The 27,379-nt window shown below is 50.7% G+C and overlaps 11 protein-coding genes across 11 annotated transcripts; 6 read left to right on the forward strand and 5 right to left on the reverse strand.

Annotated features, from left to right (window-relative positions):
- Positions 1-541: 541 nt before the first annotated feature.
- On the forward strand, positions 542-1,692 carry MIND_00373100 (uncharacterized protein; the record flags this gene model as incomplete). Its single annotated transcript, XM_037360568.1, has 7 exons — positions 542-696; positions 747-762; positions 809-853; positions 904-924; positions 981-1,067; positions 1,118-1,160; positions 1,211-1,692. The coding sequence occupies 7 exons, from the start codon at positions 542-544 to the stop codon at positions 1,690-1,692; spliced, it is 849 nt and encodes a 282-aa protein (XP_037223453.1).
- Positions 1,693-1,956: 264 nt separating this feature from the next.
- Positions 1,957-3,196, forward strand: MIND_00373200 (PKS-ER domain-containing protein; the record flags this gene model as incomplete). Its single annotated transcript, XM_037360569.1, has 4 exons — positions 1,957-2,205; positions 2,252-2,338; positions 2,395-2,961; positions 3,008-3,196. The coding sequence occupies 4 exons, from the start codon at positions 1,957-1,959 to the stop codon at positions 3,194-3,196; spliced, it is 1,092 nt and encodes a 363-aa protein (XP_037223454.1).
- A 218-nt stretch (positions 3,197-3,414) lies between these two features.
- Positions 3,415-6,673, reverse strand: MIND_00373300 (uncharacterized protein; the record flags this gene model as incomplete). Its single annotated transcript, XM_037360570.1, has 13 exons — positions 3,415-4,255; positions 4,307-4,944; positions 4,990-5,067; positions 5,115-5,205; positions 5,251-5,317; positions 5,363-5,441; positions 5,492-5,604; positions 5,651-5,758; positions 5,808-5,915; positions 5,964-6,028; positions 6,077-6,157; positions 6,204-6,298; positions 6,350-6,673. The coding sequence occupies 13 exons, from the start codon at positions 6,671-6,673 to the stop codon at positions 3,415-3,417; spliced, it is 2,688 nt and encodes an 895-aa protein (XP_037223455.1).
- A 501-nt stretch (positions 6,674-7,174) lies between these two features.
- MIND_00373400 (ATP-dependent DNA helicase PIF1) lies at positions 7,175-9,427 on the reverse strand (the record flags this gene model as incomplete). The annotated part of the gene is made up of 10 exons (XM_037360571.1): positions 7,175-7,243; positions 7,296-7,369; positions 7,414-7,510; positions 7,556-7,861; positions 7,911-8,088; positions 8,139-8,256; positions 8,299-8,526; positions 8,573-8,728; positions 8,774-8,869; positions 8,917-9,427. The coding sequence occupies 10 exons, from the start codon at positions 9,425-9,427 to the stop codon at positions 7,175-7,177; spliced, it is 1,833 nt and encodes a 610-aa protein (XP_037223456.1).
- Positions 9,428-9,688: 261 nt separating this feature from the next.
- On the reverse strand, positions 9,689-11,091 carry MIND_00373500 (Sulfhydryl oxidase; the record flags this gene model as incomplete). Its single annotated transcript, XM_037360572.1, has 5 exons — positions 9,689-9,900; positions 9,954-10,037; positions 10,086-10,559; positions 10,608-10,742; positions 10,788-11,091. The coding sequence occupies 5 exons, from the start codon at positions 11,089-11,091 to the stop codon at positions 9,689-9,691; spliced, it is 1,209 nt and encodes a 402-aa protein (XP_037223457.1).
- Positions 11,092-12,651: 1,560 nt separating this feature from the next.
- MIND_00373600 (ATP-dependent DNA helicase PIF1) lies at positions 12,652-15,220 on the forward strand (the record flags this gene model as incomplete). Its single annotated transcript, XM_037360573.1, has 5 exons — positions 12,652-12,661; positions 12,708-13,074; positions 13,123-14,503; positions 14,553-14,718; positions 14,772-15,220. 5 exons carry the CDS (start codon positions 12,652-12,654, stop codon positions 15,218-15,220), a joined length of 2,373 nt encoding a protein of 790 aa, XP_037223458.1.
- A 444-nt stretch (positions 15,221-15,664) lies between these two features.
- Positions 15,665-17,318, forward strand: MIND_00373700 (Cloroperoxidase; the record flags this gene model as incomplete). Its single annotated transcript, XM_037360574.1, has 12 exons — positions 15,665-15,860; positions 15,923-15,928; positions 15,976-16,018; positions 16,072-16,114; positions 16,171-16,221; positions 16,267-16,309; positions 16,358-16,393; positions 16,442-16,515; positions 16,567-16,751; positions 16,813-16,826; positions 16,877-17,097; positions 17,148-17,318. The coding sequence occupies 12 exons, from the start codon at positions 15,665-15,667 to the stop codon at positions 17,316-17,318; spliced, it is 1,083 nt and encodes a 360-aa protein (XP_037223459.1).
- A 1,527-nt stretch (positions 17,319-18,845) lies between these two features.
- On the forward strand, positions 18,846-19,853 carry MIND_00373800 (Ankyrin repeat domain protein; the record flags this gene model as incomplete). The annotated part of the gene is made up of 1 exon (XM_037360575.1): positions 18,846-19,853. One exon carries the CDS (start codon positions 18,846-18,848, stop codon positions 19,851-19,853), a length of 1,008 nt encoding a protein of 335 aa, XP_037223460.1.
- Positions 19,854-19,951: 98 nt separating this feature from the next.
- Positions 19,952-20,473, reverse strand: MIND_00373900 (Aromatic peroxygenase; the record flags this gene model as incomplete). The annotated part of the gene is made up of 3 exons (XM_037360576.1): positions 19,952-20,125; positions 20,175-20,410; positions 20,464-20,473. 3 exons carry the CDS (start codon positions 20,471-20,473, stop codon positions 19,952-19,954), a joined length of 420 nt encoding a protein of 139 aa, XP_037223461.1.
- Positions 20,474-22,281: 1,808 nt separating this feature from the next.
- On the reverse strand, positions 22,282-24,847 carry MIND_00374000 (uncharacterized protein; the record flags this gene model as incomplete). Its single annotated transcript, XM_037360577.1, has 3 exons — positions 22,282-22,938; positions 22,987-23,174; positions 23,224-24,847. The coding sequence occupies 3 exons, from the start codon at positions 24,845-24,847 to the stop codon at positions 22,282-22,284; spliced, it is 2,469 nt and encodes an 822-aa protein (XP_037223462.1).
- Positions 24,848-25,373: 526 nt separating this feature from the next.
- On the forward strand, positions 25,374-25,883 carry MIND_00374100 (Sulfhydryl oxidase; the record flags this gene model as incomplete). The annotated part of the gene is made up of 1 exon (XM_037360578.1): positions 25,374-25,883. One exon carries the CDS (start codon positions 25,374-25,376, stop codon positions 25,881-25,883), a length of 510 nt encoding a protein of 169 aa, XP_037223463.1.
- Between the last annotated feature and the right edge of the window lie 1,496 nt (positions 25,884-27,379).

Below are 27,379 nucleotides of genomic sequence, written 5' to 3' on the forward strand. Positions count from 1 at the left end.
TCACCAGCCCACACAATGCTCTCAATCATCTGCTCCGCCCAAGCTATGTATACCTCGAGCGCTTGAGCTTCTGTCTTTGTTGCCGTAGTTGACCGTCGACATGGTGCCTTAGGTTCTGGTGCTGGCATAGCCCACTGCATGAATCGAAACTTATTCATCATCAACCTAATCTTCATATCTCATCTTCCGCATCCGACAAGAGTGGAAAACCTAGGAGAATAGGAAAAGCGACCGCCAATGCTAGGAATAGACTGTTGTCTTTTGGCCACATACAAAAATAGGGCAGAGCCGTACAACAGCGACAACTGAGCAAGCAGTCTGACGTCGGGGAAGATGGAATGTTTGATGATCGACTTCTAGGGCACGTGTGAGAGTATCCCTTTAAATGCAACTGGTCTTGTTGAAGTTGTTCCCTTCTGTCTGCTCTCGTTAGGATTCGCTCTGCCTCAGCACAATCACTTCACCGATCGAATTCCTCTGGCGATCCTCTCACCCTTTTCTTAAACCCTTCCTCTCGTTTTACCCTGAGCTTACAGAAAACATGCTCCCAACCACCATCATCCCGCTCCTGCTTTCTGCAGTCGTCCTAGCCCGCGACGACCACCAAGGTCGCGCTCACGACGACCTGGCAGAACGTTTGAACAACGTTGACCTCAGTCGACGGAAGGACACGTTCCTTGGGTCTATGTTCACCTGGTGAGTACTCCTTCTCTTGTCATCTGAATCAATCCCATACATCTCTCCAGGTATGGCACCAATACCGTGAGTTGGACCTCCATTCAGCTGTCGTTATCAAATTCGTCTTTAGGGTGCGGACGCATGCACAGGCAAGAACCACAAAGACAGTGACTGGGTGAATTTTCACTCTGCTGCTTAATCGGGTCTATTGACATTTGCTGATAGTACGTTGCTATGAACACCGCGGTTTGTTTCTCCTCGCTACTTTTTTCTTCATTGGTCACTCAAAGATGTCCCGGCAGCAATTTGGTGATGGCTCGGGATGTTGTGGTCGTCAGCTCAAACTCAATTACAATGGCAAGACGGCGGTTGCGACCTGTGTGGACGAGGTCAGTATGTGAAACGCCGAATGTGATCTGTATCGATGACCAACATTTAGTGTCCCACCTGCCCTGAGTGGGCACATCTTGATTTAACAAAAGGTACTCCCGGGCGATACTCGAGGCAAGAACGCCATTTAGCTATTTTTTAGGTTTGTTCCAATACTTCAATAACGGAGATCTTGGCACCGGCACACTGTATGGTTCCTGGTCGTATGTTGACGGCCATACGGAGGATGGCCCTCCTCCTCCTCCTTCGCCTCCAAAGCAGTCCCGTGTTTCACGCAAACCTGATCCCACCTCTTCATCGAAAAAAGTGTCCTCGAGCGCCCATCAATCGTCTGCCAAAGTCTCCAGCTCAGAAAAACACTCGTCATCCAAATTCCCGTCGTCATCACACTCTACCTCCACAAGCCCTTCTGCAAGCCCTTCCGATGATGGCATTGCTAACGTCGGTGGTGCGGCAGCAGGCGACCCGAATTCTCCGGGCGCTGGTTCGAATACAACTGGGATTAGTGGTGCAATAAAGGGCACCAGCGGCGCAGTTTCCCTGGCCTCAAGAAACTTGGGTGTGGTGCTTGCAGCTCTTGCACTTGTTGTAGTCGATACCATATTTACTTCTATACTGGGGTAACTAGGCGATACCTGTTTCTGTGTGTTTACACTTGATTCTTTTCTGTCTAACGGCCGACAATAGAAGTTTGCTGTTCGACAAAGTAATCTAATCGGCATCTGATACGAAGATTATCTTTGTCAGTCACTGTCTGACTTAGCATGTGCCAACACCTCTCTCACGCTGACGGAAGGCGGACCCATACGTCTTACAGACTCTCACAAGTCGCCATATATAAGCTGCAAAGGAAGATGACTCCAAGCATACGGAAACTCCAGGCGACATATGACAACCCATTTCGCTATAGCCGCCACCGCTAAAGGGCAATTCGACGCCGTCCAGGTCAAGACTGAGACAACGCCTGGCGATGGAAAAGTGCTCATCGAAGTTGCATACGCTTCTATGGTGGCTTTCGACACCTATATCACCGATTTGGGGCTGGGTGTTGTGGAATATCCCGTCGTTCTGGGGCTCAATGTCTCTGGGACAGTGAAGGAAGCTGGTGGGGCTTCCCATTTAAGTATTGGAGACCGCGTGAGTCCCTACGATTACTCTGAGCATCTTACTGATGTAGTCGAAGGTTATTGGTTTCAGCATCTATGGAGGAGGCAAGAAGGACGCGTTACAGGGAACTATCCAAGAATACATCGTCCTTCCGGCGTACTTGGTCGCGAAAGCGAGTTCCCTTTCAAACCTTTCTGTACTCATTGACACTTTGTTTAGATTCCTGATACTCTTTCCCTTGAGTCCGCCGCAACCATACCGGACAATTTTATCACCTCCTTCTTCTCCCTCTTCGACCACCTCTCCCTCTCCATTCCCCAGAGCTTTCCCGCACCAAGTGTACCAGCAAATCATGACGTATCCATCTTAATATATGGCGCTGGCACTACTACAGGTCAATACGCACTCCAGTTACTTCGTCTCGCAGGCTACACAAATGTGCTCGCAACAGCCTCTCAGCGCCATCACGATTTCTTGCGCTCCCTAGGTGCAAAGCACGTCTTTGATTATCGCAGCGCCAACTTGACATCCGAGATTCGCGCCGTTTTGGGTCCTGATTCCACGGGCGTGGAGCTGGCTCTGGACGGAGTGACCGCAGAGGACACATTGGCCAGGATTGGTCAAGTGCTTAGCCCGCGAGGGACCGTTGCTCTACTTCTGCCCATCAAGGTCGGGGACGCTGTTGCAGTGGGAGATGCTGGGATGCGTTGGGAGATACCTCCCCAGAGCAATCCATTCACGGCCGAGACAAACATGTCCTATGTTCGCACGTTCCATTATGACGAGGTTTGTTTAGCTTCATTCACACCAGCCCCGCTGATGGCATTAATAGAACGAGTATCTAAAGCAACATCTTATGCCAGAAATTCTTCCCCAACTATTAGCGGCGGACCTGATTCAGCCCAATCGTGTCCGTCTGCTCGACCAGGGAACACTCAAACAACGCGTCGAGATTGGCCTGAACCTGTTGCGAAATAACAAGGTCAGTGGGGAGAAGGTCATAGTCAAAGTGTCTGAGTAGACTGTGGAATGTCGGTAAAGTAGATAGAATACACGCTAATTATTGCCTAGCTAGTATGTGCATCATCCATTGCCAGTCAGTAGTTAATAGTAGTCCGTCAGATGCATGTAGATGAGTGTGAAGTTTCCAGAAACGGAGAATGCGCTCAAAATATGAACAGTGAATGTGGTCGTGCAGCGAATGGGTGGTGGTTGGAAGTACAGAGTTCATGGAGCGCGTTAGTATGCAGGACGGAAACTTTGTTGGGACTCGCGGCCCTCAGCATGCTGCCCGTTGAAATTTTGACCAACAAAGCCAGATGTTGGCTGGATGTCGTCGATCTCGTCACGGTATGGTTGTTGTCGGAGACCCGACATTTCTGGGATATGTGCCTGTGCATGGGCCTCCCAGACACCGCTGTCTGTATCGGTCACCTGACTATGGCTCCAAGCATCACTATTCCGCTGGAGATGGCCGCCGAAGAACTGCGACCGTGACTCTGGCCCTGGAGAACGAGGCGGAACGGGAGCGTAAGGAGATGAGCCACCGCCTATCGCAGCTACGTTGAAGTTCATGCTGGGCGGTGGTGGAGCGCGTGCATTAGCCGCCTTGCCGGCGGCAATGCCGGCCCGGATACGTGCACGTCTTCTCCTGGCGATGCAAATACCAACTCCCAGCCCAAGTAGCGCCAGAGCGGCTACTCCGCCAGCAATGCCAGCAATCATTCCCGTGTTGGATGATGACCCAGAGTTAGAGCCATCCGATTGAGAGTTGTGCTGCTGATCCCCCGTGTTTGCGTTTGGGTTAGAATCAGACGAGCCAGAGGCGGTATCCAGTTTCACGCTGACAGGAAGTGACGCGGCTGCACCGACGGGTTGTTTCTCAATTCTACCGGACCCAACGATGACGAATGTGCCGTTACTGGGGACGCCATTGACAACGACAAAGATGAATGCTGGTCCAGGTTGGAAAAGATTTGGGTTCGGGGGCATTTGGGCGACATGAAGAGTGATGGAGCCATCCTTGTTGACAGTGTAGGTGTTGTCCAGTTGGAGGAATCGCTGTCCCATGTTCATACCACTAGGTACCAATTAGACGGACGGCGAAAAAAGGGGGGATAGAGCCACGCACTGAGTCGTCCACCCTGGCCTGACAACATTGACCTGGCAACTTTCTGCAGCATCGTTTCCTTTTCCGGAGTACGAACTCGACGGGATAGTTACATCGAACGCGTTACCGCCGTAGCCGAGTGTGGTGGGAACACCTTGCGGGGCAGGTCGGGTTTTGGCGGAGAAATATGGTGGGTAGAACTTTTCCGCTCGATATTCCGTGGGGAACTGAACTGCTTTGCTGATGTTCACGTCTAGGTTCGGATTCGAGCCCGCAACAAGTACAGAACCATCTGGGAGGAGGACCGCAGACGAATGATAGAGGCGCGCGATCTGACTGGTCTCAAAGCCCGTTGTCGTCCACCGCTTGCCTTTGGGTGCGTTTGGGTCGTACAATGCTGGTGTACCAACTGGCCCAGAAGCAAAAGACTGATGGAAAGGCATGTTCTCCGGGCTGGTGAGTAAATTTCGTTCGCCATATCCAGCAGTTCCATTTGCACCACCGTTGATGATAAGAAGCTGCCCTGGCACAATGTCATCACGAAGATTTCGGGAGAATTTCAAGCACTTGCCTGTGGGGAGAATAATGAACTGGCCCATGGTACGGCCTTCCGGCAAATCGTCATCTTGGACGTAGACAGCATCCCCTTCAGGTGTTATCTGATTCATGCATGAGGATTGAAGAAACAGTGTGGGACGGCCTACCCTTTGGCAGTCTTTGGATGCGGGGATGTCCCACGTGTTAACGAATGGGAAAGAGAAATTACCCCAGTCAGGTTCGTTCTACATATTGTGAGCGGGTGGTTCAGCCGCATTAATTCGCTGCTCACAATATCGGAACCGCCGCAGAAGATGATGGTCTGGGTGTACTTATTGGCTGGGGTCATAGGCAGCATTGCTGCGGCACCGCTTCCAGGATAACTGTGGACAAGTCAGAGATGCTGAATGCGGTCAACACAACATTACACTCTGATAACACCGTTTGGCATCGGCGGAAGGTCCTGCTCCTTGTTGTTATCGATGTCCCAAAGAGCTAGATAATATTAATTTAGATGTCTTCTTCAAAGGCACCACAGACCAGTCGACAGGTTGGCTTGCAAAAAGAACTTCCCAGAAGCCATGAGATATGCATGGGGGTATGCATTGAGGGCAGAGGACTATTAATTCCAGTCAAACTCCAGGTCCAATGGTACCAAGGGCGACATACCTTAAAGAGGAAATCCAATCTCTGTGGGGCCTGGTTCCTGGTATTCGGGAAAAATTCATAAGACAATGACCCTCCAAGACTAGGGTCGTTGTTTGGGACGATTCGGAGTATGTCTATTCGTGGGTCAGTCGCTTGCCAACAGTTGAACTGAAAACGTACATCCGCCACCAGTAAACCCGCCCATGAGCACAATTGTCCCATCTCCACGAGGTTCGGCCGTTGAATACCATCGCTGAGCTTGCATCCGCAATGCATTATTCGTTGGGTCTTTCTCCTGTCAATACGCGAGAACTGAAACAACAAGACGTAAACTCACCGTCATACCACTGACAAGCAGGTGAGTTGAAGTCGTCTGAGGAGGAGCATGGGCTGAGGATTCGGATGGCACGAGACCCGTCAAAATCTTGTAGAATCGAGTCCCAGCCTGAAACCAAGTTGCCTTTACGATCGAGAAAAGGTACCCTCCACTAACCGTCACCGTCTGAGGCTCCACCACCTATGGCGACAGCGCCGTTGCCACCGAAGACAGCATAAGAGCTTTTTGAATACGATCAGAACCGGCAGGCGAATAGGGAAAGCACATACCCATTGGGCAAATGCATGCCAGAACTACAGAAGGTGTTGGTCTGCACGTCCATAAGGTCAACTTTCCCCGAATTGAGGTCACTAAAGTCGATTCGTCAACATGATCTCGATAAAGATTTCCACGCACTATGCAGAGCCCCAAGCTGAGTGGCCTTTGATCTGTTCTGCGTTTCCTTGCGCCTTGTCAAGGATATAGACCTTGTCTGTGTTGCCCACAAACATCTGGCATGGCATTCAGAGGACGACAAAAATAGCGGGCATCGTTAACCGCACCATCATGGCGCTAACACGCGTGTTAGCAGACACGCTAAAGGTGCCTGGGTTGGCAGCCGCGACCGCATGAGGGAGAAGGAGAAGTAATGCGGAGGGGAGGGCTTCAAGCAGCCGCATTGTATCGTATCCGCAACGGAGAAACGGAAATGCGGGGAGGTGAAGTAGAAGAGATGGAAAAAGGGAAAAGGGTGGGAATCTACATGCAACTGAAAGGAGCGCATGTCGTCGTTGTGGGCGGTGATGATCGCTTGGCAAACTAAATTGATTGTCGGCCTCGATCCCTGACAAAACGGACTCAAACTGCATCGCTTTCTCGGCCTTCATTCAGTGTGGTCTTGAACATAGGATTGCATTTGTGCCTGCCGCTTGAGTGAGCAGCATATAGGAAAAGAAATTTAAGTTGAGGCGAAGTTCTATGGAGACGTGATCGCGGCCTATGATCTATTAATATGCAAAACACGAAGAGCGGCTTTCATGGGCATCGCTACTTATGGGTTGTCTGGGACCTGAACAAATGTCAAACGCTGTTGGTGGCAATCTGTGGCAATGAGCATCGACGTTGACCACTGCTTCAACTCTGACAAGACGACGTGATTACAATCTATGAGCCTTGCTTGAACAACGAGTCAAGCTTCAGGTTCAGATTGGGGGAGTACTTACGGCCACAAGTCCCTTGGTATTGCACTGCTCCAACTCGGAATCGCTAGAGATAATAATCAGCTCTGAGCGTATAAACCTCGTAGCGGCGGACAATGGACACGATCTAAAAACGACTGTGTATAATGTACATTGCGTGAAGTAGAATAGCACTGATTTGATCATAAGTTACCACTCGTCCAAGACTGCCTGCTGCAGCGTCTTACTCCATTCTGTAACCTTATGATGCGCCATGACCTATGGGGAACATGAGATTCACTTGTCACGGGAAAAGTTGGACTCGACGCACTTTACTCGGGTCGAAGTTCAAGATTTGAAGACCTTGCAGAGAGGTGGCGCGAGAGAGCGCAACGTATGCCTGACCTGGAAACTGTTGGCAGATAGCTAAACTTCGTGTAACAACCGACCTTTCTCAAACACTCGACCAAGATCCACTTTCACTCGTTCCAACGTTTGCCCTTGCGATTTGTGAATGCTCAGGGCCCAAGCAAGAATAAGGGGAAGCTTGAAGCTATTCAGCTACGCGCATCACTCAGAGGGAAGACCGACTTGTGATCTGCTTGCTTGAACCTCTCCCGTAGGCAATTCTACTTTGAAACTTTCGGGTTTCACCATCATCGTCGCTTTAGCACCCGTCGCTAACGAAAATTCCACGATAGGATATAATATTCCTCGGCTTGCTGTGGTCTTTCCAACGGCGGATGATGCGGGTTTCTTGCCTCCGGGTACTGCGACCGTTGTCTCCCCGAGAATGTCAAAATCCTCTTCCAGCGCCTTCGCTGGGTCAGCAAAACGCAATACTATACCCATGCTTCCATTGACAAGTTGTTCATCCATGTTCTTGATGAGCATGACCTAGATACGAGTATGAATTATCTGATATTCAATCAAGATAGTGGCTTGCCTGGGCTCCTTCTCGTAGTTGCAAGTTTTCCTCCGCCATAAAATTGGACAGAAGGCGCCCACGCGCAGTTGGGTCGGTGACGCTTCCTCCATCAGAAGATTTGAAGTTGCGGACCTCGGTGTTGAGTCGTGTCATACGAGAGTTGTTGGACTGGTGAACATCCTCACGACGAGGAAACCTAGAGGGGAGTTGAGCATAGTGTGATAAATGACAACACTATGATCATACAGCTCGGTTGGACCAAGACCGTCTTCATATACTATTTCACGAGAAAGGGAACGGAATTTGTCAATGGACTTTTGTGTCAACTGCCCGAATCGCATTTCATTCAACATGTCGATGAATTCTGTCTGGTTTAGAAAACAAACGCAAAACAACGTAGAATTACCTTGATCACTCTGTCGAAACACCTGGGTAAGGTTGAAAGTCCGTGGGATTGCCTGTTTCCACATCGCAGCCTCGAAAGCAAATTTGACGCCACTCTTCCCCACAGGCGGTAACTGGAAAAAATCTCCAGTAACGACAAGCTGAATGCCGCCAAAAGGTTCCATGTTTCGTCGGATGAGAGCTCCAATACGGGAGAGTTTGTCGAAGAGGTCACCGTCAAGCATAGAAACTAGTAACATTGAACGATCGTTGAATTAGGTCAATCCAAGGCGCACCTTCGTCAATAATCAGAACTTTGGTCCTTGTCCACCGGCTAAGTGCCTTTTTGTTCCTGCGAATCTTCTCAAAAAGCTTCTCTGCATCCTCTATACCCAGGCCAATTCCAGCAAACGAATGAATCGTCACGCCACCGATATTGCACGCCGCGATGCCTGTTGAAATGTTATACCGTGCTAAAGAACGAGCAGAAGCCGCACCAGTTGACGCGGTCATGGCGACAGCATCCTGTACACGACCGTACTTCTTCTTGAGCCCCTTGATAATTTCACGCAGGAGGACCGATTTGCCAGTGCCTATGCCATTAGAAAGAGGTTAAGGAGGAACGAACCTGGCAACTTACCAGCACTTCCAGTATAAAACACGCTTTCCCCATCGTCCACGACAAGTTTGAGGATTTGTTTTTGCTCCCCACTGAGCTCGATTGTTCCAGCTTTGCGCTTGGTGAGTGGCGCGGGAGTATAGGTCGCTTTGTTGCGCGAGAACGCGGTGGAACGGGAAGATAAATCGTGTTCTCCGTCATCTTCGTAACCTGGAGGGAGTTTTCGTGGCTTTTTCGTTGGCTGCAACGCGTCAGAAAGCCCAGGATCGCTTGGTCTTTTCGATGGTAAGGATGGCTTGGTGGGTTCCGCGAGAGTCGGTGTGGAGCGGTTGTTGAGCGCGTTCTGTATTTCGCGTAGGCGGCGTTCGCGAGCGGTTTCGCGGGCGCTTAGTTCGGGGGTGGACGACGTGGTCTGAGACGACGAGGTGGCTTTAGGGGGTGTGGGGTCCCATGGTATGGCGTCCTGTGAGCCAACTGAGCTGCTGGAGAAGTCTCGCTTCACAGAAGCAAGACCAGACTTTGCTTTTGACATGGTTGAGAGGAAGTGCAAAGCAGTAAAGTATGTTCGGTGCGATCAACAAACTACGCGAGCACGTGATTGTGACATTTGTGACCATGATCAAGATCAGTGCAGCGAGCAGGCAAGTACCTTGCCCTGACTGAAGTAGGCCGCGACTCATAGATGGGTCTTTGGATGGTAACACCACATCCGTTACAATGGAACAACGATTGAAGATGATTGGATTACAGCCAGTTTCAGTAGAATCTGGATTGCAAGTACAGTAAGTATGTGTCACTGGCAAACTTCGTGATGGAACTCGAGTTCCACAACATCTTTGGTTTTCTTATTCAATACCAGAACCGCTTCTTCAGATGCGTCGTTCAGAAGAGCATATGACCCTTTGACCTGTTGGGCAAGCTGCGGCGTTGTCGACTCAGTAGGTCCGAATTGCCATACATCAATGTACTCGGGAGTAAGTGCGAGGATATGCTTCCCATGCACGACTAGGTATCACCAGTCGGACCTTGCATATTTGACCAAGGGCACGGACACGCACCAACAGATGATGGTGTTCCATTCCACTGGATCTTCACCAAGTTGTCCAACGAGCGACCGAGTTTATTGACAAGGAAACCCAACTCTGCATAAGACTAGTCATACGCCATGCCGTCGGGATATAGAAACATACTTGAGTAGGAGACCAGAAAGTGATCGCCAAATCGAGATATGCCGATAGGTTTTCCGGTCTCTCGCGTATTGTATACGAACTTTAAAGCTGGATCATTCGAGTCGAGGAAAGGTTGCGACTCTGCATTTCCAATGTTGATGACATCGAATCCACTGTGTTGTGGCGGGGCTTTCTCGATGGCGACAGCTAACAGCCTCCTCGAGCACAAGTGAACCGAGGTGACCTGCTGCTCAATAAAGCAACTGGAGTCCTCCACGAGACGAGCATAGTCATTGGCGAACACAATGTCAAACAACTTGAAAGTCGGTGCGCTCTTTGGTATTTTCCGGACCGCGCAAACCCGATGGCGCTCTCCCAGGTTTTTGCTTCGGAGAACACTTATCATAATGATAGGCTTTTGCATCCGGACCACGTCTAGCTCTTGATAAGTGCTGGAGACCAATGCTCGCAATGGAAAGGTAATAAGTTGTGAATCTATATTGAAATCAGGTATTCATAAGAAGCCTGAACTGCGGGACGAACCGGCGATACAGATTAAAAGATCGACGTCGATGAATAACTCGATTTGAACAACATCGGGCAGAGATGCGAGACGCTTCTGAGAGCCATCGCTGCTCGCAAAATAAACCCCATCCAAAGCGCCATATATCACCCCGCCTGAAGTAGGATAAAGATAGATAGGGGAGGTCGAAGATAACATACCGTCAAGGTACGGAGCGGCACAGCTGATGGTGGCAGGTCTCAACTTGGAGGGACCAGGATGACAAGCCGTTCGCTGGTGAAGGATTTCGCGGCTCCGTGGATGCCACGTGCGACACACAAGATTGCATGCAAGAATAGATGGGACATCATCCAAATGGTCCATCATGAGCTCATAGATTTCCGTTGGAATTTGCTCTGTTATTCGAACGGAAAGAGGGGGACTAGTCTTTGAGGAGCCCTTTGACTTTTGGCCGTGGAGTGCCTTGCTGAGGACGGTGCTGACGCTGAGTTTGGAAGCAGGCATGGTTGTGGTTGTGGTTCAGGGTTGTTTTGAGATTGTTCACGGGAACGACGATTATGTAACACAAATCGATGGCCGTGAGGTTACGGCCGCGTTTCGTTGAGGCCAAGTGAAGGTCGATCGACAGGTATTTTCATAGAAACTCTTTTTAGTGAGAAACCCCAAACTCGTTCTATATTTCGAGCAGCACTTAGAACTCACTGATCGTGAGCATAGTGTGAGCATGGGCGGGCGTTGTATCATAACATTTGACACGGTAGTGACGACGCACGTGACTGTGTCACACTTGAGGCAATTGTGCCAACGTGGATTGTTCCTTTTTTCGAGCGAGAACGACAACAGGGCTGCCAGTGAGCGAAGTATTTAACCTGAAACATCTCCAGATTATCTGTACCAACATCTTTATTGGTAGATTCACAGGGACCTGCGTTTATTGCTTACCGTTTCAGCTCAGTTTCCCAAAACCCTTTATATTGATATATCCACCGACGATTCAGAACGAATAATGTTTCGGGAGCTGAGTCTTTTTATCCACGAAGGATTTCGCCAAAAACGGTTTTGTGCATCAAGCTAGGTGCGATGAAAAATTCTGCTGCTCAAATCTTAGTACTTGAGTTCTCGGCGTCGATATCACAAGAGGACACACAATGAGGCACTTGCAATCGGTGCTTTCTTGCATTTTCCAGATTGGCGAGAGCTACTGGCTATGATTTGGTTAAAACACAGTAATTTGTTTCACAGATGGTGCAGTGATTTTGAATCTTGTCCCATGATGTTATGCTGGAGAGTAAAAACCTGCGCTTCGTCAGTCAGTTCAAAGATACAGCCAAAAAAACCTTCACGAGCCATCTACTTTGGCCACATATATGGTCATACTGGTCAGATAATATTATTGCTTCCGAGTCCGACCCCAGTTCAACTTTGAAGGAAAATGGCGCGTTCCAGGCCAACAAAGCCACCAACCGAACGAGGGACTCGTCGATGTCGGTTGTTTTCCTATTGAAGATGAAACTAAAATCAAGAAATTTTAGCACCAATTTCTCCGAGTTCAGGACAGCATACGCAGTAGTAAATCCGGCTAGTTATGATATTCAGGTTCAAATCCGAAGTTACTTGGAACCGTCATAGTACTTTGTGGTGGTTGGAGCAAGTTTTGACCAAGACAGAGGAAACCATGGGCCATGCAGCGCAGCTTACATATGATCGAGGTGAGGAGCACGATTCTGGGCCCTGAACAGGAGTTGTTGTTCTGCATCGACGGCAAAAACAATTGATCAAGCTTGACGACGAGGAAAGACGGTGAATAGTTGACGATATGTATGAGAATAAGCAGTTGACTTCAAAACCGAAAAAAGGAAGAAAAATGTCTTTTTTTCATTCGTGAGATACTCGTCTTAAGGTAATCCGCGTGGAAGCTGGGGAAATTACTGCGAGGCAGTAGATGAAGGGGGAAGTGAGGGATTGACGGGTGAGATCATGCCGTGTGGCTGATTTTGGCGAGAGCCCTCATGTCTTCCCCAACCCGCCTTTAGCCAATCTGCTCGTCTGCCCAAATTCTTCACCATGTCTGTCGGTGCGTTGCTTTTTATACTGACTCGCATCGCTTGAATGTATTGCAGACATTCCTCTCGCCGTTGCCTCGCCTTCACCGCCAGTCACAATCATGTCTGCCCCACCATCGTCCAGCTCGAACTCGAGCGTCACCAGCCTCGCGGCTCTGACAGACAGCGTCCCTACCGCGGACGTGGACCCTCAAATCCTCGAGGCACTCACCGGGAAGGATAGAATCTATGTGCTCAAACTCGGAGAGAGCATGGAGAACCTAATCAACGATCGCACTCAGTCAAGACAACGAATAGACCTCACTCCCGCCACAACTTACCAGCGAATGCTCGTCCACCGCTGTGCCGCTTACCACAACCTCGCTCCAGAAACGGACTCTTTGACGAAAGTCATTAGTGTTGTAATAACCGCAGAAAGCCGAATGTGCGTGTTCTGCTCTTCCTCGAGCAATTCCAACTAACTACCTCAAAGTCCCGCTCGAAGAATTGCGGACTTGTCCCCACCACCAGTCGAAACACCGCCCAAATTCAAAATTATGATGCGCAAACCCATGTCGCAGGCGTCGTCTGTCACAGGCGACGATGGTGATGTCTCAGACGTCGAGGCATCAGAGACGGGTAGTCTTGGCGGCAGGAGCTCTGCTAGCGCCAGCAAACCACGCATGACAATGGAGGAGCGAACTGCCGCCTACAACGAAGCACGTAATCGCATCTTCATAGACTTCGACGAGAAAGATCAGAGTTCGGCCTCCTCCTCTGCTTCGCTCGTCTCATCAACGAGTGCCAGTGGGGATGATCCTGGCTCCCCAGCAACAGAGAGTGAGTGGTCTGGCCCTTCCACCAAAAAGCAGCCTCCACATCGAGCCAATTCTGCTTCGTCGTCACGATCACTCCGTAGCTCAGCCCCAACATTCATGTCAGCAAATGGTTCTTCGTCGTCACGCAACTCTCGTGCGCCATCCCCCGCTTTCAAGTACCCGACACTCTATGAACCTCCTCCATTAAATGGAAACATGTCGATGGCTGTACCGCCTTTTGATGGACCTCACCAACCAACTCCCGGATTCCATGGACCTCCTCCTCCACAACACCAGCAGCCCGCAATGCAATATTACCCGTATCCTCCTCCAATTCCCCAAGGTCAACCACAACCGCAACAACCCTTTATGGCGCCGTATCCATATTACGCGACATATGGCCCTTACTCCCATCCGCCCACCCCAGGCTCTGACCCAGAAATGTATCCCTATAATCACACTCCTCCTTACTGGAACGGGCCGCCTTATCACCCACAGCAAAACGGTGGCAACTCACCGCCACCACAAAATCCTCAGCATCACATGAACGGTTCACCACCCCCGATGCCGCCCTTCAATAACTTCGGCAGCCTCCCAAATCCACCTCCAAACTTTGCTGTGAATGGGTATGATCCCAACTCGTCGCCATATGGGCATCCCCAACCGTACTATCACCCGAACCTCCAACAAATACCCATGCAGCCCTATATGTCTCCTCCGCCACACTCCCAACCGCAACTGCCGTCATTTGAGCCAAACCGGGTAAATGGACGTGTTACTACCAACGGCGGAGCGAATGGGAATCGACGCAACAGCAATGTTAATGGAACTGGGAAAGGCCGCCCGGGGGCGCCTCCACCTCAAAGAGCAGCCTGGAGTTATGGCCCTGGTATTTCAGGGGGCGTAGACTTTCCCTCAACGGCACCAGTGGGTCCAAGGCTCAGCGGTAGTATGGGGGTATATGGGCCAGGTATGGGGATGAGAAGGAGCAGTTCTGGTAATCGAACAACAAGTGGATCGGGAAGCTCAGCAGGCGATGATGTCTCCAGTGTTGCAGTACGTGGTGAAGCTCTCATATTTCCTTCCAATACATGATCATTTATAGTCATCGTCAACGACATCCTCTTCATCAAGGCGGACTTATACTTCGACTGCATCTTCAACTCAGCATCATCCTTTGCCTGCTCGGCCGGACTGGGCGGTGGGGTTGCGACCCAACCCCACATTACATACACCCCGACATCGAGAGCATGATGGGCGAGACAATTCGCGTCAGCTTCCATTCTTACATTCATTCTAGTCGTTTGATTCACCGTCACTATAGGAAGCACGAGCACTAGTGGTAACTCGTCTCCACATGGTCATGGCCCGATTCGACAGCATCAGCACGACTTAGTTCCGTCAACCATGACGGACTTCCCGCCACTATCTAACGGACAAACGTCGATCAGTGGGAATGGTTCAGTGCAGCGAGCGCCAGGTGGAGCATGGACAAACTCTTCGTCAACCCGATCAATTGTGATGATGCCCGGCCAGCAAGCTGGCACTGGCGGCAGCAATGGTAATGCGTTGGTCACGCACGACCCCAAAATCACATTAGCGAGGAGGCCAATGAGTAGTTCAGCCAAGGACAAGGCCCGAGGCGATGCGGTAGCCAACGCCATTCTAGTCAACCAGATTTCTCTCTTGTCGCTAGAAGAGCAAGACAGCGTTGGCCCCCGGTCATCTCCCTCGCCTATCTCGATGCAGGAGGCTGCGGTGTCATCAGGGTAGCCTGGGCTATACGAGCAGCTATCTATCTCTGTGGGAGGGCGCGTCTGTCATTTGTTTGTTGTTGTTTTCTTGCTATCGATTTCATCTCAATCACTTACTCTCACTCACTCACTCATTCGCGTCTAATAGCTCTTGGGGCGTTGTGCATTATTTACCTACATTATAGACACAGATGCATTAGTTGTGTACCATTAGCGAATACAGACGGATGTGTGTGTGCTTGTATTTGTCATCAATCTAGGTTCAAGTTGTCTGGACACTGCTCGACCTCTTCTCTCATGGTCACCGCTTTAGGACCGTGATCAACGCCACGAAGATCATAGCGACTTCAGGAATCCTCCCCTGTAATCAGTGTCTTCTCTCAAAACTCTGTCCCATTGGCACCCATAATTATCGCGGAGAGTCTACAAAAAGCCACGAACCCAGTAGATTCTCTCATTCGAGATGACGCGTCTCTTCTTATTTCTTCCCCTCTTCAGCACAGTGATGCTTGCTGCGGCCGGCACTACAACCGAAGTTCAAGATGGCCAGACAGGCACTTTGATCGTCTTGCCTGCCCAGGCAACCGAAACGGGGACGAAACGAATTCCCGACGCGGCCCACCCATTTGTCGCACCCGGTCCAAATGACCAACGAGGACGTATGGCCGTCAAGCTTCTCCCTCTCTGCTGTTGACCTGATCTTGCCCCCGCGCAACTGCAGCTTGCCGTTCGTCTTCCGTTTTCACTCTCCTGACGCTCTCAGAAAGCTGATAGCGGCCATGAATACCCTTGCAAATCACGGATATATCCCTCGAAAGTGGGTTTCAGCGATGCGTTGACGTGCTCGATGCCTTGCTAACCATACGCTAGTGGAATTGCGACGTTTGAGGAGATAACCATTGCCATGATGGAGGTCAGGAAAGTTACTTGGGAATCTGAGGTGCCATTGCTAATCGTGTCCGGTGTAAGGCTTTCAACATTGAATTGCTATTTGGTGCGACCATGGTTTCCAATAACATGGTGCGGGTCTCATAAGAATGTTAGCCAGACTAATCTTCGTTCCAGCTGACTCGCGGAAACCCTTTTGTGAACAAAATTTCTATCGGTGGTGTGTCTCCTCTGGTGCCGCCTCTACCGCACAAGATCGATGGTCCAGAAACGGGAGGGATAGCAAAACATGGACGCTTTGAAGGCAGGCTGAAAATTTTCCGACACCTCGTTGATAACGACTTGAGTATAGGCGATGCTTCAATAACGAGAGCTGACGCTCTGATTGGGGACAACCGCAACTTCCAAGATAGGCTATATGATCTCGCGAGTTTCTTTACTGTGGGCATCTTCGCGATCTGACATTGCCTTTACTAGGATCTCTTGCAACTCGGTAAATTTGGGGACAACGGGGTGGAAGGCAACAATACTGTCTGGAACATCGATGCCCTGATTGCCATGAAAAGGCAAAATATAGCCATGGACCAGGCGGCCAACCGAGGCTTCCAGTTTCCGCCACGGCGCTTCAATGCAGCACTCACCCAAGCCGCGTTTATTCTCAAGTACGCTGCCCCAATTATAGTATTCCCAACATCTAAAAACTGACCGGTCTCATGATCACAGTGTTTTTGCCAATGGTGAGTGACCTATCCGCCCGCCGCTCCGTCTGGATGACGCAAAACTGCAGGAACTACCAAAGAAGCATCGTTGAGCACGATCGGCTCCTTCTTCCGGAACCAGACGTTCCCAGCCAACTGGCATCGCGCGGCTGCGCCAGTCACGGGTGCTGTGAACGCACCTGCGCTGAACCAAATCATTGCTGGTGTTGGCATCCAGCCAGGCCGGAATAACCTAGATGGGGTCTTCGTCGCCGACCCCCCTTTGCCATTCCCTTTCAACACTAGTTTGGTGGGTCCTAAGGCCTCTGCCGTGACGGTCCAAATATTAATGCCAACAAGGCCTGTGCCGCTTATTTCGACCAAGCCGCGAATATTGCCGCAGTACTTGTCAATACGACGGGAATCTTCAAGCAGAACGTAGATCTAATGACTGGTATTACGTTCAAGGCAGCCTCAGGAAGTCCTGGGTGCACCCAGCAAATGCTGCCTTTCGGGCCTGCTGGGGTTTAGGAGGTAGCCTTACCCAAAAATATGTGATCTTCGCGGCACGATGCAATGCTGTCATATTCCAAACTTGAAGGACCCTATTTTGAGAACACACGCAAGTCAAACTAGAACTTGAATTTTTCTCCGACACAACTCGGTCAAGTCCCACAACTTTTTTGCGTTCAATCCTGGGAGCATACTTAACGTTCATAAATAGATTCCAAGCGGCAGGAAGATGGCATACGGGGTCTGTGTTATGCTGCACTGTAGAGTCATTGGCCAGCATACAATCATCGAGGTAGGAACCAGGACTGTCTTCGATACGGGGATCGATAGCTGCGACAAGGGTCCTTTTGAGAGTAGGTTGAGTAAAACTAAAAGTGAGCAGACAGTTGCAACATACGTAGCAGCACCTTGTGCCAGGGTTTTCCATTGAAACTTTGTATCGGATCGCAGTGGCTTTCCATCTGGGCCAAGAATACCTAGTCTCTAAAAGTAAGGAATAGTGTAGTCCGTGATCAACATGTGTGTGTATATCACTGCGTAGAGATAAGCAAGCCAGGGAGTCGATCAAGTAATTTGAACCTACAACCAGAATTGAGACTATAGCTCTTAATTTCCTGGTTCGAACGCTTGGACAATTCGATGGCGGTGAGAACTTTGGCACATTTGACTATGATAAGCGTCCTGGGCATCGTATTCTTTGCGGTCCGGGTTGACGAGAGTATCGGAATCGACACCATTCCCTTCGAGTAAATGTATGCATTGAGGTTGAATAAGAAGAGAAATTACATGAAGAGGTTCGGTGTACACGTTGGCCTCGACAGCAGCTTGACGTACGGCGGAGAGGGAGGATAGATCGACCTTGAGATGAGGTATGTTGGCTGTCGGCCGAACAGCCTCAGCGGGCGGCGTGCTTCAAGCTTTAGTGCATTCAACAAACCAGATTGTCGAATTGCTCACAAGAAATGCTCATCGCTCTTCGTTGCTACCAGTCATGATGTCACTGTTCGCATATTTTGCTATTGCTCGCACTGTTTCCGATACCGCCCACCGATGTACCAGTTACTACTAGTAGAACTAAAGGTCGGTAGGTGAGTTACTTATTCCGCTAAAAAATCAGAGGTTGCGCTACCATTCTTGCCACGAATCCGGTCTGCAAGTTCTTCTGCCACTTCTTCGGCGGTGCTGGTAGTGGTGAAGACCGGGAGTGAAGGCATGATTGGGTGAAAACCATCGTAGGCGACTGTCTTATATAGTCGACCTTTGGGTGGTAAATCTTGTTGAGTGGTCGGGGGCCATCCGAATGACGAGAGGGAACGAGAACCACAATGAGCAAAGAAAAAGCCGGTGCTTTCACAGGTGAGCGGGAGTGATGTGGTCAAGACCAACTTGAACCCACGTAATCGCTGTGACGTTGTCCATCTTCTTTCCCCACTTCTTCTCATCTTCTTTCCCCGCGAAATGCCAAAGCCTTCATGAGTAGATGTTGCATACGCTCCGTCACCTGGCTTGCATCTTGCCAACCATTACCACCACGAACTGGGCACCATGTCGACCACGTATATTGACTGGCTGCCGCCTGAACTCTTTGCGCTCATCGCCGAGGATCTATCTCTCCCCTCTTTGAACGCCTTTGTCACGTCCAATCGGCGCATTCACGAGATCCTCCAACCCACACTTGATCGCTATCTCCGTCCAGAAATGGTGCCAAACCTTCTTCTGTGGGCAGCGTTTGGTTCCAAGCCACACATCTTATCGAAACTCCTTGCTCCTCCCCACTCGACAGACCCGAACACGAGGATCAAGCAGAAGAAATACGATAGCCAAACCCCGCTGCACGCAGCAGCAGAAGCGGGCTCACTCGAGGTTGCTCAATTGCTGCTTAAAGCAGGGGCCGATCCAGCTGCCATTCGATTCGACCACGACTATCTTCGAGTCGGATCTTATCAACCCATCCATCTCGCAGTCTACAACGAGGATTATGCAATGATGGAGTTATTGCTTCGGTACGGCGCACCCATCGATGCCCTCGGCGGACACCTCTTCCACAAAACTCCACTCCAGTTTGCGTGTACCTCCGGGAAACTGAGGCTCGTTCAATTCCTTCTTGACCATGGCGCCAATGTCGAGTCAAGTCATGACGGATACGCCGCCCCGCTTGTCTGTGCTCTACGGGCTGACCCCCCACAGCCGCAAGTCGTCAAGCTCTTGCTGGAGCGTGGCGCAAATCCTAACATGGTCGCAGGCGGTGCACCCGTGCTCTACGAGATGTTGGACTTGTGGCCTTCGAACACGTCCTGGAGTTTCCAGAAAGCGCTCGCGCTGAAGAAATGGACCGGATTGCCTTTGAAGGATGCCCAGTGCGCCAACATGGCATTGCTGCTCCATTACAAGGCATCGAAAGATGCCGTGACCGAGCACTTGCATAACAGCCTCGATTTTTTGGTCGAGAGATCTGGTCGGGATACTCAGAAAATCAAATCCATCGTTAGGCAGATGCTCAATGACGCTGAAGCCGCCATTCCAAACATTCTTTACTCGCTGAGGCATATCTGATCTTGGCCCAACCTCTCGGTTGTTAAGTTTTTGTGGAAGCCTGTATGATTAGATTGAGGACAACCAATGGAATTCATCACTTGATTACACAACTCTGCCTAAACCCCAGCCGGACCGAAGGGCAGCACTTGCTGGTTACATGCCGCGTTGACTGACGACACTGTTGCGAAGGCAATGTTTGCCAATAAATCAACATTTTCCTTCAAGATGCCCGTCGTGTTGAGCAAGACGCCGGGAATATTCGCAAATTGGTCGTAGTATGCTTGACAGGCCTACGTTCAACCGATTAAGGTCTCTTAGCGACATGAAATGTGCACATACAAAGCTGGAGTTGAACGGCGCAGGGGGGAGAGGGTCGGCGACGTATATTCCGTTTGGATTGTTTCGACCAGCTGGAACGCCAACTCCGGCTACTAACTGTCCTATGATGGGGCCAACGGTTGCGCCAGTCACTGGAGCAGCTGCTCGGTGCCAATTTGCGGGAAACGTTTGGTTTCTGAAGAATGATCCAATAGTGCTGAAGGAAGCTTCTTCTGCTGTTGTGGTCACGGACCCACCTGCCCTTGCACTCGAACGACGACCATCTCTCTACACATTCTTTACACCCTACTCGCCACCATGATCTCGCCCAAATTCTTCGTTCTCGCCTCGCTCGCCTCCCTCACCGTTGCCTCTGTCGTCCCTGCGCCGGTCAACAACCTCGCTGCCCAGAAAGGTCTTCCCACCAAGGCGAGTTTGATTTCACGTCCAACGAACTCGCTGTTTACGCTTTCCACTCTCTCAGAACCTACCCCTTCCTCGCAACATCCCCGTCTCAGCGAACGTCCACACCCCCAACAGCGAGAAGAAGGCTGACGTCTATGTCCCATCTAACGTGCGTGTTATTCTACTCGACGCGTGCTTTTTCATCTAACCTCTCATTCAGAAAATGGTACACGTTAAGCGTGGCTCGCCAGCACCCGCCGCCCCTGCCGCACCCGCCCTCCCCGTCAAACTTCCTGTCGACCTCCCTAAGCGTGGTCTTCCTGTTTCACCGCCCAGCCCGAATCTATCCAAGAGTTCACTTCCCGTCAAACCACCTGTTGACCTCCCGAAACGCGATTCGCCGATGCTGCCTGCAGTCAAGCCTCCTGTTCCCCTCCCTCGCGAACTCAACTCGAATGCTGCTGTTCTCAACTCTCGAGGCGGTACCGACCAAACTGATAGCACGACTCTCAACGAGCCCGCCATCGTCAGCAAGCTTTTGCCCAAGCTTCCAAATACCATTGCGGGTTTGTCGTCTCTTTTGACCGTTGACATTGTTTCAACTGTTCTCAGGACACTACGACGAAACGAAGAATGGCGAGAAAGTGGATGACTTCGACGTAAACGGCATCACTGGTACCAGCTGGAGAGACCAACTTGTCCACACCCACTCAGAAGAGCAACCCGACGGACGCAAGACGAAGAGCACAGTCATCGCTGGCGGTTTGCTTGAAGGCCACTCGGAAACACATTCAGCCCGCCAATTGACGCAAGACAAGCAGAAGAACGACGACGAAGTGATCAATGGCGGAATAGTAGATGTACACAAGCACACGGAAACCAAGCAGTAGTTACTCCAATATATTTCTCGTTCGATGAAAAGCCAAAGTCGTTAGTCGATGAAAAGCTCAAGTCGTTAGTTACATCAAGTCTAATAAATTCTTCGTTGGACTATTACTCCGAAGGGGCCGTTTATTGCTGGACGGGCTTGGGCTTGGGCTTGTGCTGGGAGTAGGAAGTGCCCGCAATTGATCGAGCGACGCGTCGATGAGGGAAATGAATTCCTGGTACTCAGCGTGGGCCTCGGCGAATGTATGGGTCAATGGGTTCAGGGCTGACTAAGCCTGTTCCACGAGAATTGCTGCTACTGTAACGTTAACACACAGTTATTCCTCCAGTGAACTGTCCTTCCTCCTTCACCAGCACAAGCCGGGCCATGTTAAAGTCGTTCAGAACACCCTTCGGCTTGTCAAGGAGAAGATTGTTGAAGCTGATGTCGACATGAAGGACTCTTTTCCTCTATGACCTGATTATGATCATGATCGGATAAAGAGTTGATAATCAGGGAGAATCAGGGAGGAAGACACGAAACTCAACCTTAGACGAGCCATCCCTTGCGAGCAAACTCTTGCCTGGTGTCCCAAAGACGGTCGCTGGCTTGTCATTTGTTCTATTGCTTGGATTATGTCGCTAACTTGAAGGTTTCATCAGAGGACCAAGAAGGATGGTGGTATTGTGCACGAAAACAAATCGACGCACTCAGCGTGGCAATTAAAGCAGGCTAAGCAGAAGAACGACAACAAAAGTTGTCAATGGTGTTCACAAGCACGCGGAACCTAAGCAGTAGTTGTACAAACTCCAATATATTTCTCGTTCACCATTTTACACCGGCTAGCTAGCTATCCTAATCCCGTTCTCGAGTGCGAAACTTGGGTTGCGCTAGTGGTTGCCAGTTAGCCACCTTTCTTTGACGCTTGAGACTCGAAGGAGACGTCGATTCGGAGGAGGGAGGGGTCTCTTCCGCCTCTGGATGCCGTCGTTTTCCAGGACTGGAGGGAGTGCTAGCGGGTTTCGGCGGAAGTGCCCTCAATTTGGCGAGAGACGCGTCGATAAGAGCAATGAATTGTGGATACTCGTCATCGCGAGCCTCGTCAAATGTATGACTCAATGGCTCGGGGGCTGGCTCGTCTGACTCGGCATTGGCAGCTTGCTCTTCGATGACTTCTGCGAGTGCTTCAATGCGGGGCAGGAAAAAGCGGCGCATCTCGTTGAGACACTCCCGCATGATCTTGCGCTCGTCGCCCTCGAATCGTTGCACGCGGGACACGATTGCCTTTCGCATGAAGTTTTCCTTCAAGTTCGCCAGCATCTTCCCTTCTGATATGGACGTCCAATCCGTGATGGGTTCTGGCAACCGAGCCAGCAGTTTCCCGACACAGTCGTGGCCAAGGCAAACATAGCATAGCGCGTAGAACACGGATTCAAGATCGTCCATGTTGTCGTGGGGTCCAAGCAGCGGATCGTTGCGCAATAGCTTGACGGATTGGAAGGCGCGGGTGCCCTGGCAAACGGTGAGCAAGAGGCAATGGTAATAAATGGGGAAACACACGGTTATCCCTTCGGTAAACTGTCCTTCCTCGTTCTCCAACACATGCCGGGCCATGTCGAAGTCAATCAGAACGCCCTTCGGCTTGTCGGGGCTCGGATTTTCAGCCCGAGCGTTTTCGGTGAGGAGAAGGTTGTTGAAGCTGATGTCGCCATGGAGGACTCTTTTCTCGATGAAAGCGTCTCTGTGACCTGAGGTTACGTCAATAAACAGTTGATGATCAGTGAAGGAGACACGCACCACACACAACATCGCGAGTCGCTTCAAGAAGCTCTATGGCGGTTTCCGCCTCCTCGAAAGTCCCCACATAGCGGTCGAGGACGATCCGCATCAGAGCGCGGTTCCCCACAAGCCGGCCAGTCACATAAGTCGCGAATATCTGCTCGTCAGGTTGATGGCAACGTTGGGCGTAAATGGTCGCGATGTTGTTCTGCCAAAGATGCATTTGGCCAACGCCGAAGATACCAGCGACCCTTTGGAGGAGGTCAGACTCGGGAGTGCGTTCTGCCCCCATCCAATAGTCCTTGAGGTAGAACCGCTCCCCGTTGGGCCCTTCCACCAGCCAGCACTTTGTGCCCCTCGAGCGAATAGCGCGTCGGAAAAAGACGGGATCCAGCGGACGCAGTTCGCCTTCCAGTGGCACGATCTTCAACTTCCTCGGTGGGCCAAGCGAAGCAATCCAGCACTGGGTAGTTGGATCCCAGACAGAGGGAGAAGCGACTTCGATATAGCGAGTACCATTCTCCCAGTAAATGGAGGTGTCGTAACCGACTTCCGCCTCGTCGAGTGAGCTGAACAGCCAGATGAGTTTGACGAAGGTAACGGCCTCCTCGTGGTAGTTGAACGCAGGCGAGACATGGGCCCCCGCCCTGTCAAAGTGGGCAACGCGCATGTATTTCCCAGACATGAGGGGAAGTCGCACGAAGTTGCGGTTCGGTTGCTGAACAAGCACCTCGCGAGCATAGACGGCGATTTGCTCCTGAACGTCAGGCGATTTGGCAACCTCCAGGACTTCACGATCATCCTTTTTTATTTCTACCGGCGTCACCACATCTTCATAGGACGGCGGCTCTGGAAGTTCGAGCTCGGAGGCGGCTGAAGGTCCAGTCCCGAAAATGCCAATGTCGAAACACGATTTAATTGAGGTGGGGATCACGCCATCGTTGTTGTGGTGCTTGAATTTTTCGTTGGCGGTGATGATGACTTTGCGAGTGAGCTTCGGCTTCCTGTTTCGGGTTTTCTCCTTCGAGTTGTCGTTGTCAAATCCAACGACGATGTCGTCAATGATTTGTCTTGTTGGTTCGTAGAGAGCTTTCTCTGATGACTGGTCTTGTGGAATTGCCTTCCATTCCTTCGTTTTGTTGTTGTAACCCTTGTATTTGTGAAGCCAATCCTTCACCTTTTGATGCAACTCTGGGTGGGTGGCATCAAGCTTGTCGCAGAGACGTTGATGCAACGGGTTCTCCTGGGAGGCCTCTTCGAAGACCCAAGTCCCAGAGAGTTCGACGGAGACGGCTTTGCGAAGTTCGGTGACATCCGCGTATAGATTTTCGCTGCCGTGGGATGAGAACTGGAACGAGGAGGTGCGGCCCGTCGGAATGATGTTGTTATTGCTGTTCTGCGAGTTGCCACCCGGAAGTGAGGTAGAAGGTGCAGGACTGTTTGGCATTCCCGTGTTGAGTAGCTCAGATGAGTGGAAAGAGCCTGATACTGAGTTGCTGATAGCCGTGAGCAACAAATCGCGCTTTTCAGGTGCAGCACGACGTGGTCGGGGAGACTGAGCCTGAGGCTGACCGGTACGGTGACGGTCCTTTTGGCGGTCGACTCCGAGAGAGAGGACAGGATTAAAACTATTCAAGTTCATGGTGAGTGAGCGGAGAGTGAAGAAAGCGATGCTCAACTCACTAGCGTGGGTGCCACTTATAGTGGGCCTTCTCTCCTCAAAGCGCAACGACAAAGCGGCAGCTACACAGACAAAGCGTTGGACAATGGCAAGTTGTGTCAAGTTGAGTCACATCACGTGTGCTTATGAGACGTGTTTGATCAATTGATTTCACTAGTACTTGAGGTTGAACAACTCCTTACAACTAGTAAATATCATTTACAAGACTAGTAAGTGTCTAGAAACTGTTCCCTAATACGCCCCAATAAAATTTCGTCGATAGACACCGTCTCTTGAGTCTTCAAGTCGCTCGGGTGGGCAACTGGGAGTCGCTGAATGATATATCTGAGGGCCGAATATATGAGCGGAAGGTATCACGGCCTCGAAGACTCTGATCTGAGTGGCACCAAAGAAAGTAAACCCGCGTCGTGCTGAAGATTCAAATGCTGAGGTGAGTGACGGTCACTCACTCTTATTTCAAATAGAAAAGTTTTCTATTTGCACCATCATGGGTGAAAGTCAAGACTCAAAACTCGCACCAGGAATGGTTATGGGTCCGGACGGGAAGCCATGTAAAGCGTGCACCAGCGGCGCAGCCTTCAAAGGCTGGCGTCCAACAGCAACAAAAGCGGCAGCAGCAATTGGAAGTGCAACTCTTGCAACAACCACCTCAACTTCAAGCTGTCCTCCCGACAAAGACCAGCTCGGCCATGCGACGTGGACCTTCCTCCATACAACGGCTGCTTACTACCCAACCCACCCGACCCCCCACCAACGAACTCAGATGCTTGCTCTTATTGGGTCGCTTCCGGCACTCTATCCATGTTCCCATTGTGCGGAGGACTTCGGAGAGAGTTTAAAGCGGAATCCTCCGGATGTTAGTGGGCGGGCCGGTTTGAGTCGCTGGTTCTGCCAGAGACATAACGAGGTCAACGAGAAGTTGGGGAAAGCGGCATTTGACTGTGCTAAAACGGACGAACGGTGGAAGGATGGGCCAGCAGATGCTTTTTGTGATTGAATGCCAGTATTAGACGGTATTATCTCGTCGATATTAGTCCATAATAAATACTGACGAGCTTTCTTCTATGCCAGCTTTGTACCCACTCAAGTTTGCGTCTACCGCCGAGAACAATCTATACCGGTTTTATATGGCCATGGGTGCATGAAAAATGGTTGTCCCCGGATATCATTACTGCCAGTGTTTCGACGTTGGAATAAAGGTGTGTTTTACTCAAGATCATTGTCTCGAAGTCGCCCTTGTAACGTGGCATTGAACAGACAGGAAGACTACCGCGCTTCAAGGCAATGATTTGGCCGGAAAGCGTCGCTCGCACAATGTTGTATCGAAAAAGCCTGCCTGCCCATTTTTCGATGGTCCTTTCACGAGCAACGTCGTAAAACATGATAAGGCACAGTCTTTTCTAATCCTCTTCCATACAACCATTTTAGACTGCGTGTAGTAACATTGATGTCTGAACACATGCAGCTTTCGCAAAGATATTGTCTACCTTCTCCAACAGCTGCTCCTTCGAGACTCCCTCAGACTCAGCCAGCTCCGTCACATGGTGCATCACCGTCGCCATCGCGCTCTCCCTCTTTGCCCCGTACTTCATGAGCAGCTTGATCATGGCCTCCCTCCCGTCCTCGGGTATTGGACTTGGATCATGCTCCCCTTTGGGATGCTTCAAGGCCAACACGACATACAACGCGGTGGCATAAGTAGGCGGGGTGAGCTTCCCGCACAACACGCCAGGGTGCAAAGGCATTTTAGCTTCAACATCTGAGCCACTCTTCAGCAGATATTCCATCATCTGCAGATTTCGTCGCCTAACGGCGTGACCTAGCGCGGTGCCATATGTCTCCTTTTGCTCGAGATCGGCGCCATGGGCGTGTAATGTCGCGACCATATCAATGTTCCCCGCAAAAGCAGCATCACATATCGAATGCGCGCCCCATTCTCCGTATCCCACATTTGGGTCTGCGCCGTATTGAAGTAGAAGTCGAACGACCTCCACGTGATTAGCCCGCACAGCTAGATGCAAAGGTTGCATTTCCTCGTCGATTGACGAATCCCACCGCCGCGTAACGTCCGCGTTCTTTTCAAGCAACAGTTTGACAATATCAGCGTGTCCGGCTTCTGCTGCAACGTGCAACGGCGTGCACGGATTCATCGAGTCGCCATTAGGATCAACGGAATAGGGAGGTGAGAGGAGTTTCTTAACGATCTCCAGCTTCCCTTCCCCCGCTGATTTGAATAAAACTTCCCTCGCAATTTGGGGTGTAAGCGATGCGTCAAGGACAGGCTGAAGGATTGAGTGGAGCCGAACAGACGTTTGGACCAAAGAGTTGACAGACGAGAGCGAGAGATAATCGGCAAGCGCAAGTATGAGCTCAGGAGGCATTTCATTGGCGAGATAGGTGGCCATTGTGTGAGGGGCAAGTCGCAGGCTACTAGTATTCGCGACCTCGTGGTTAAGTAGCACGATTTGTGAGGCATTGGCATGCAACAGCTTC

This window comes from Mycena indigotica, assembly GCF_014461135.1.
Source record: "Mycena indigotica strain 171206Taipei chromosome Unknown Mind.scaff0003, whole genome shotgun sequence".
In the NCBI taxonomy this organism is placed as follows: Eukaryota; Fungi; Basidiomycota; class Agaricomycetes; order Agaricales; family Mycenaceae; genus Mycena; species Mycena indigotica.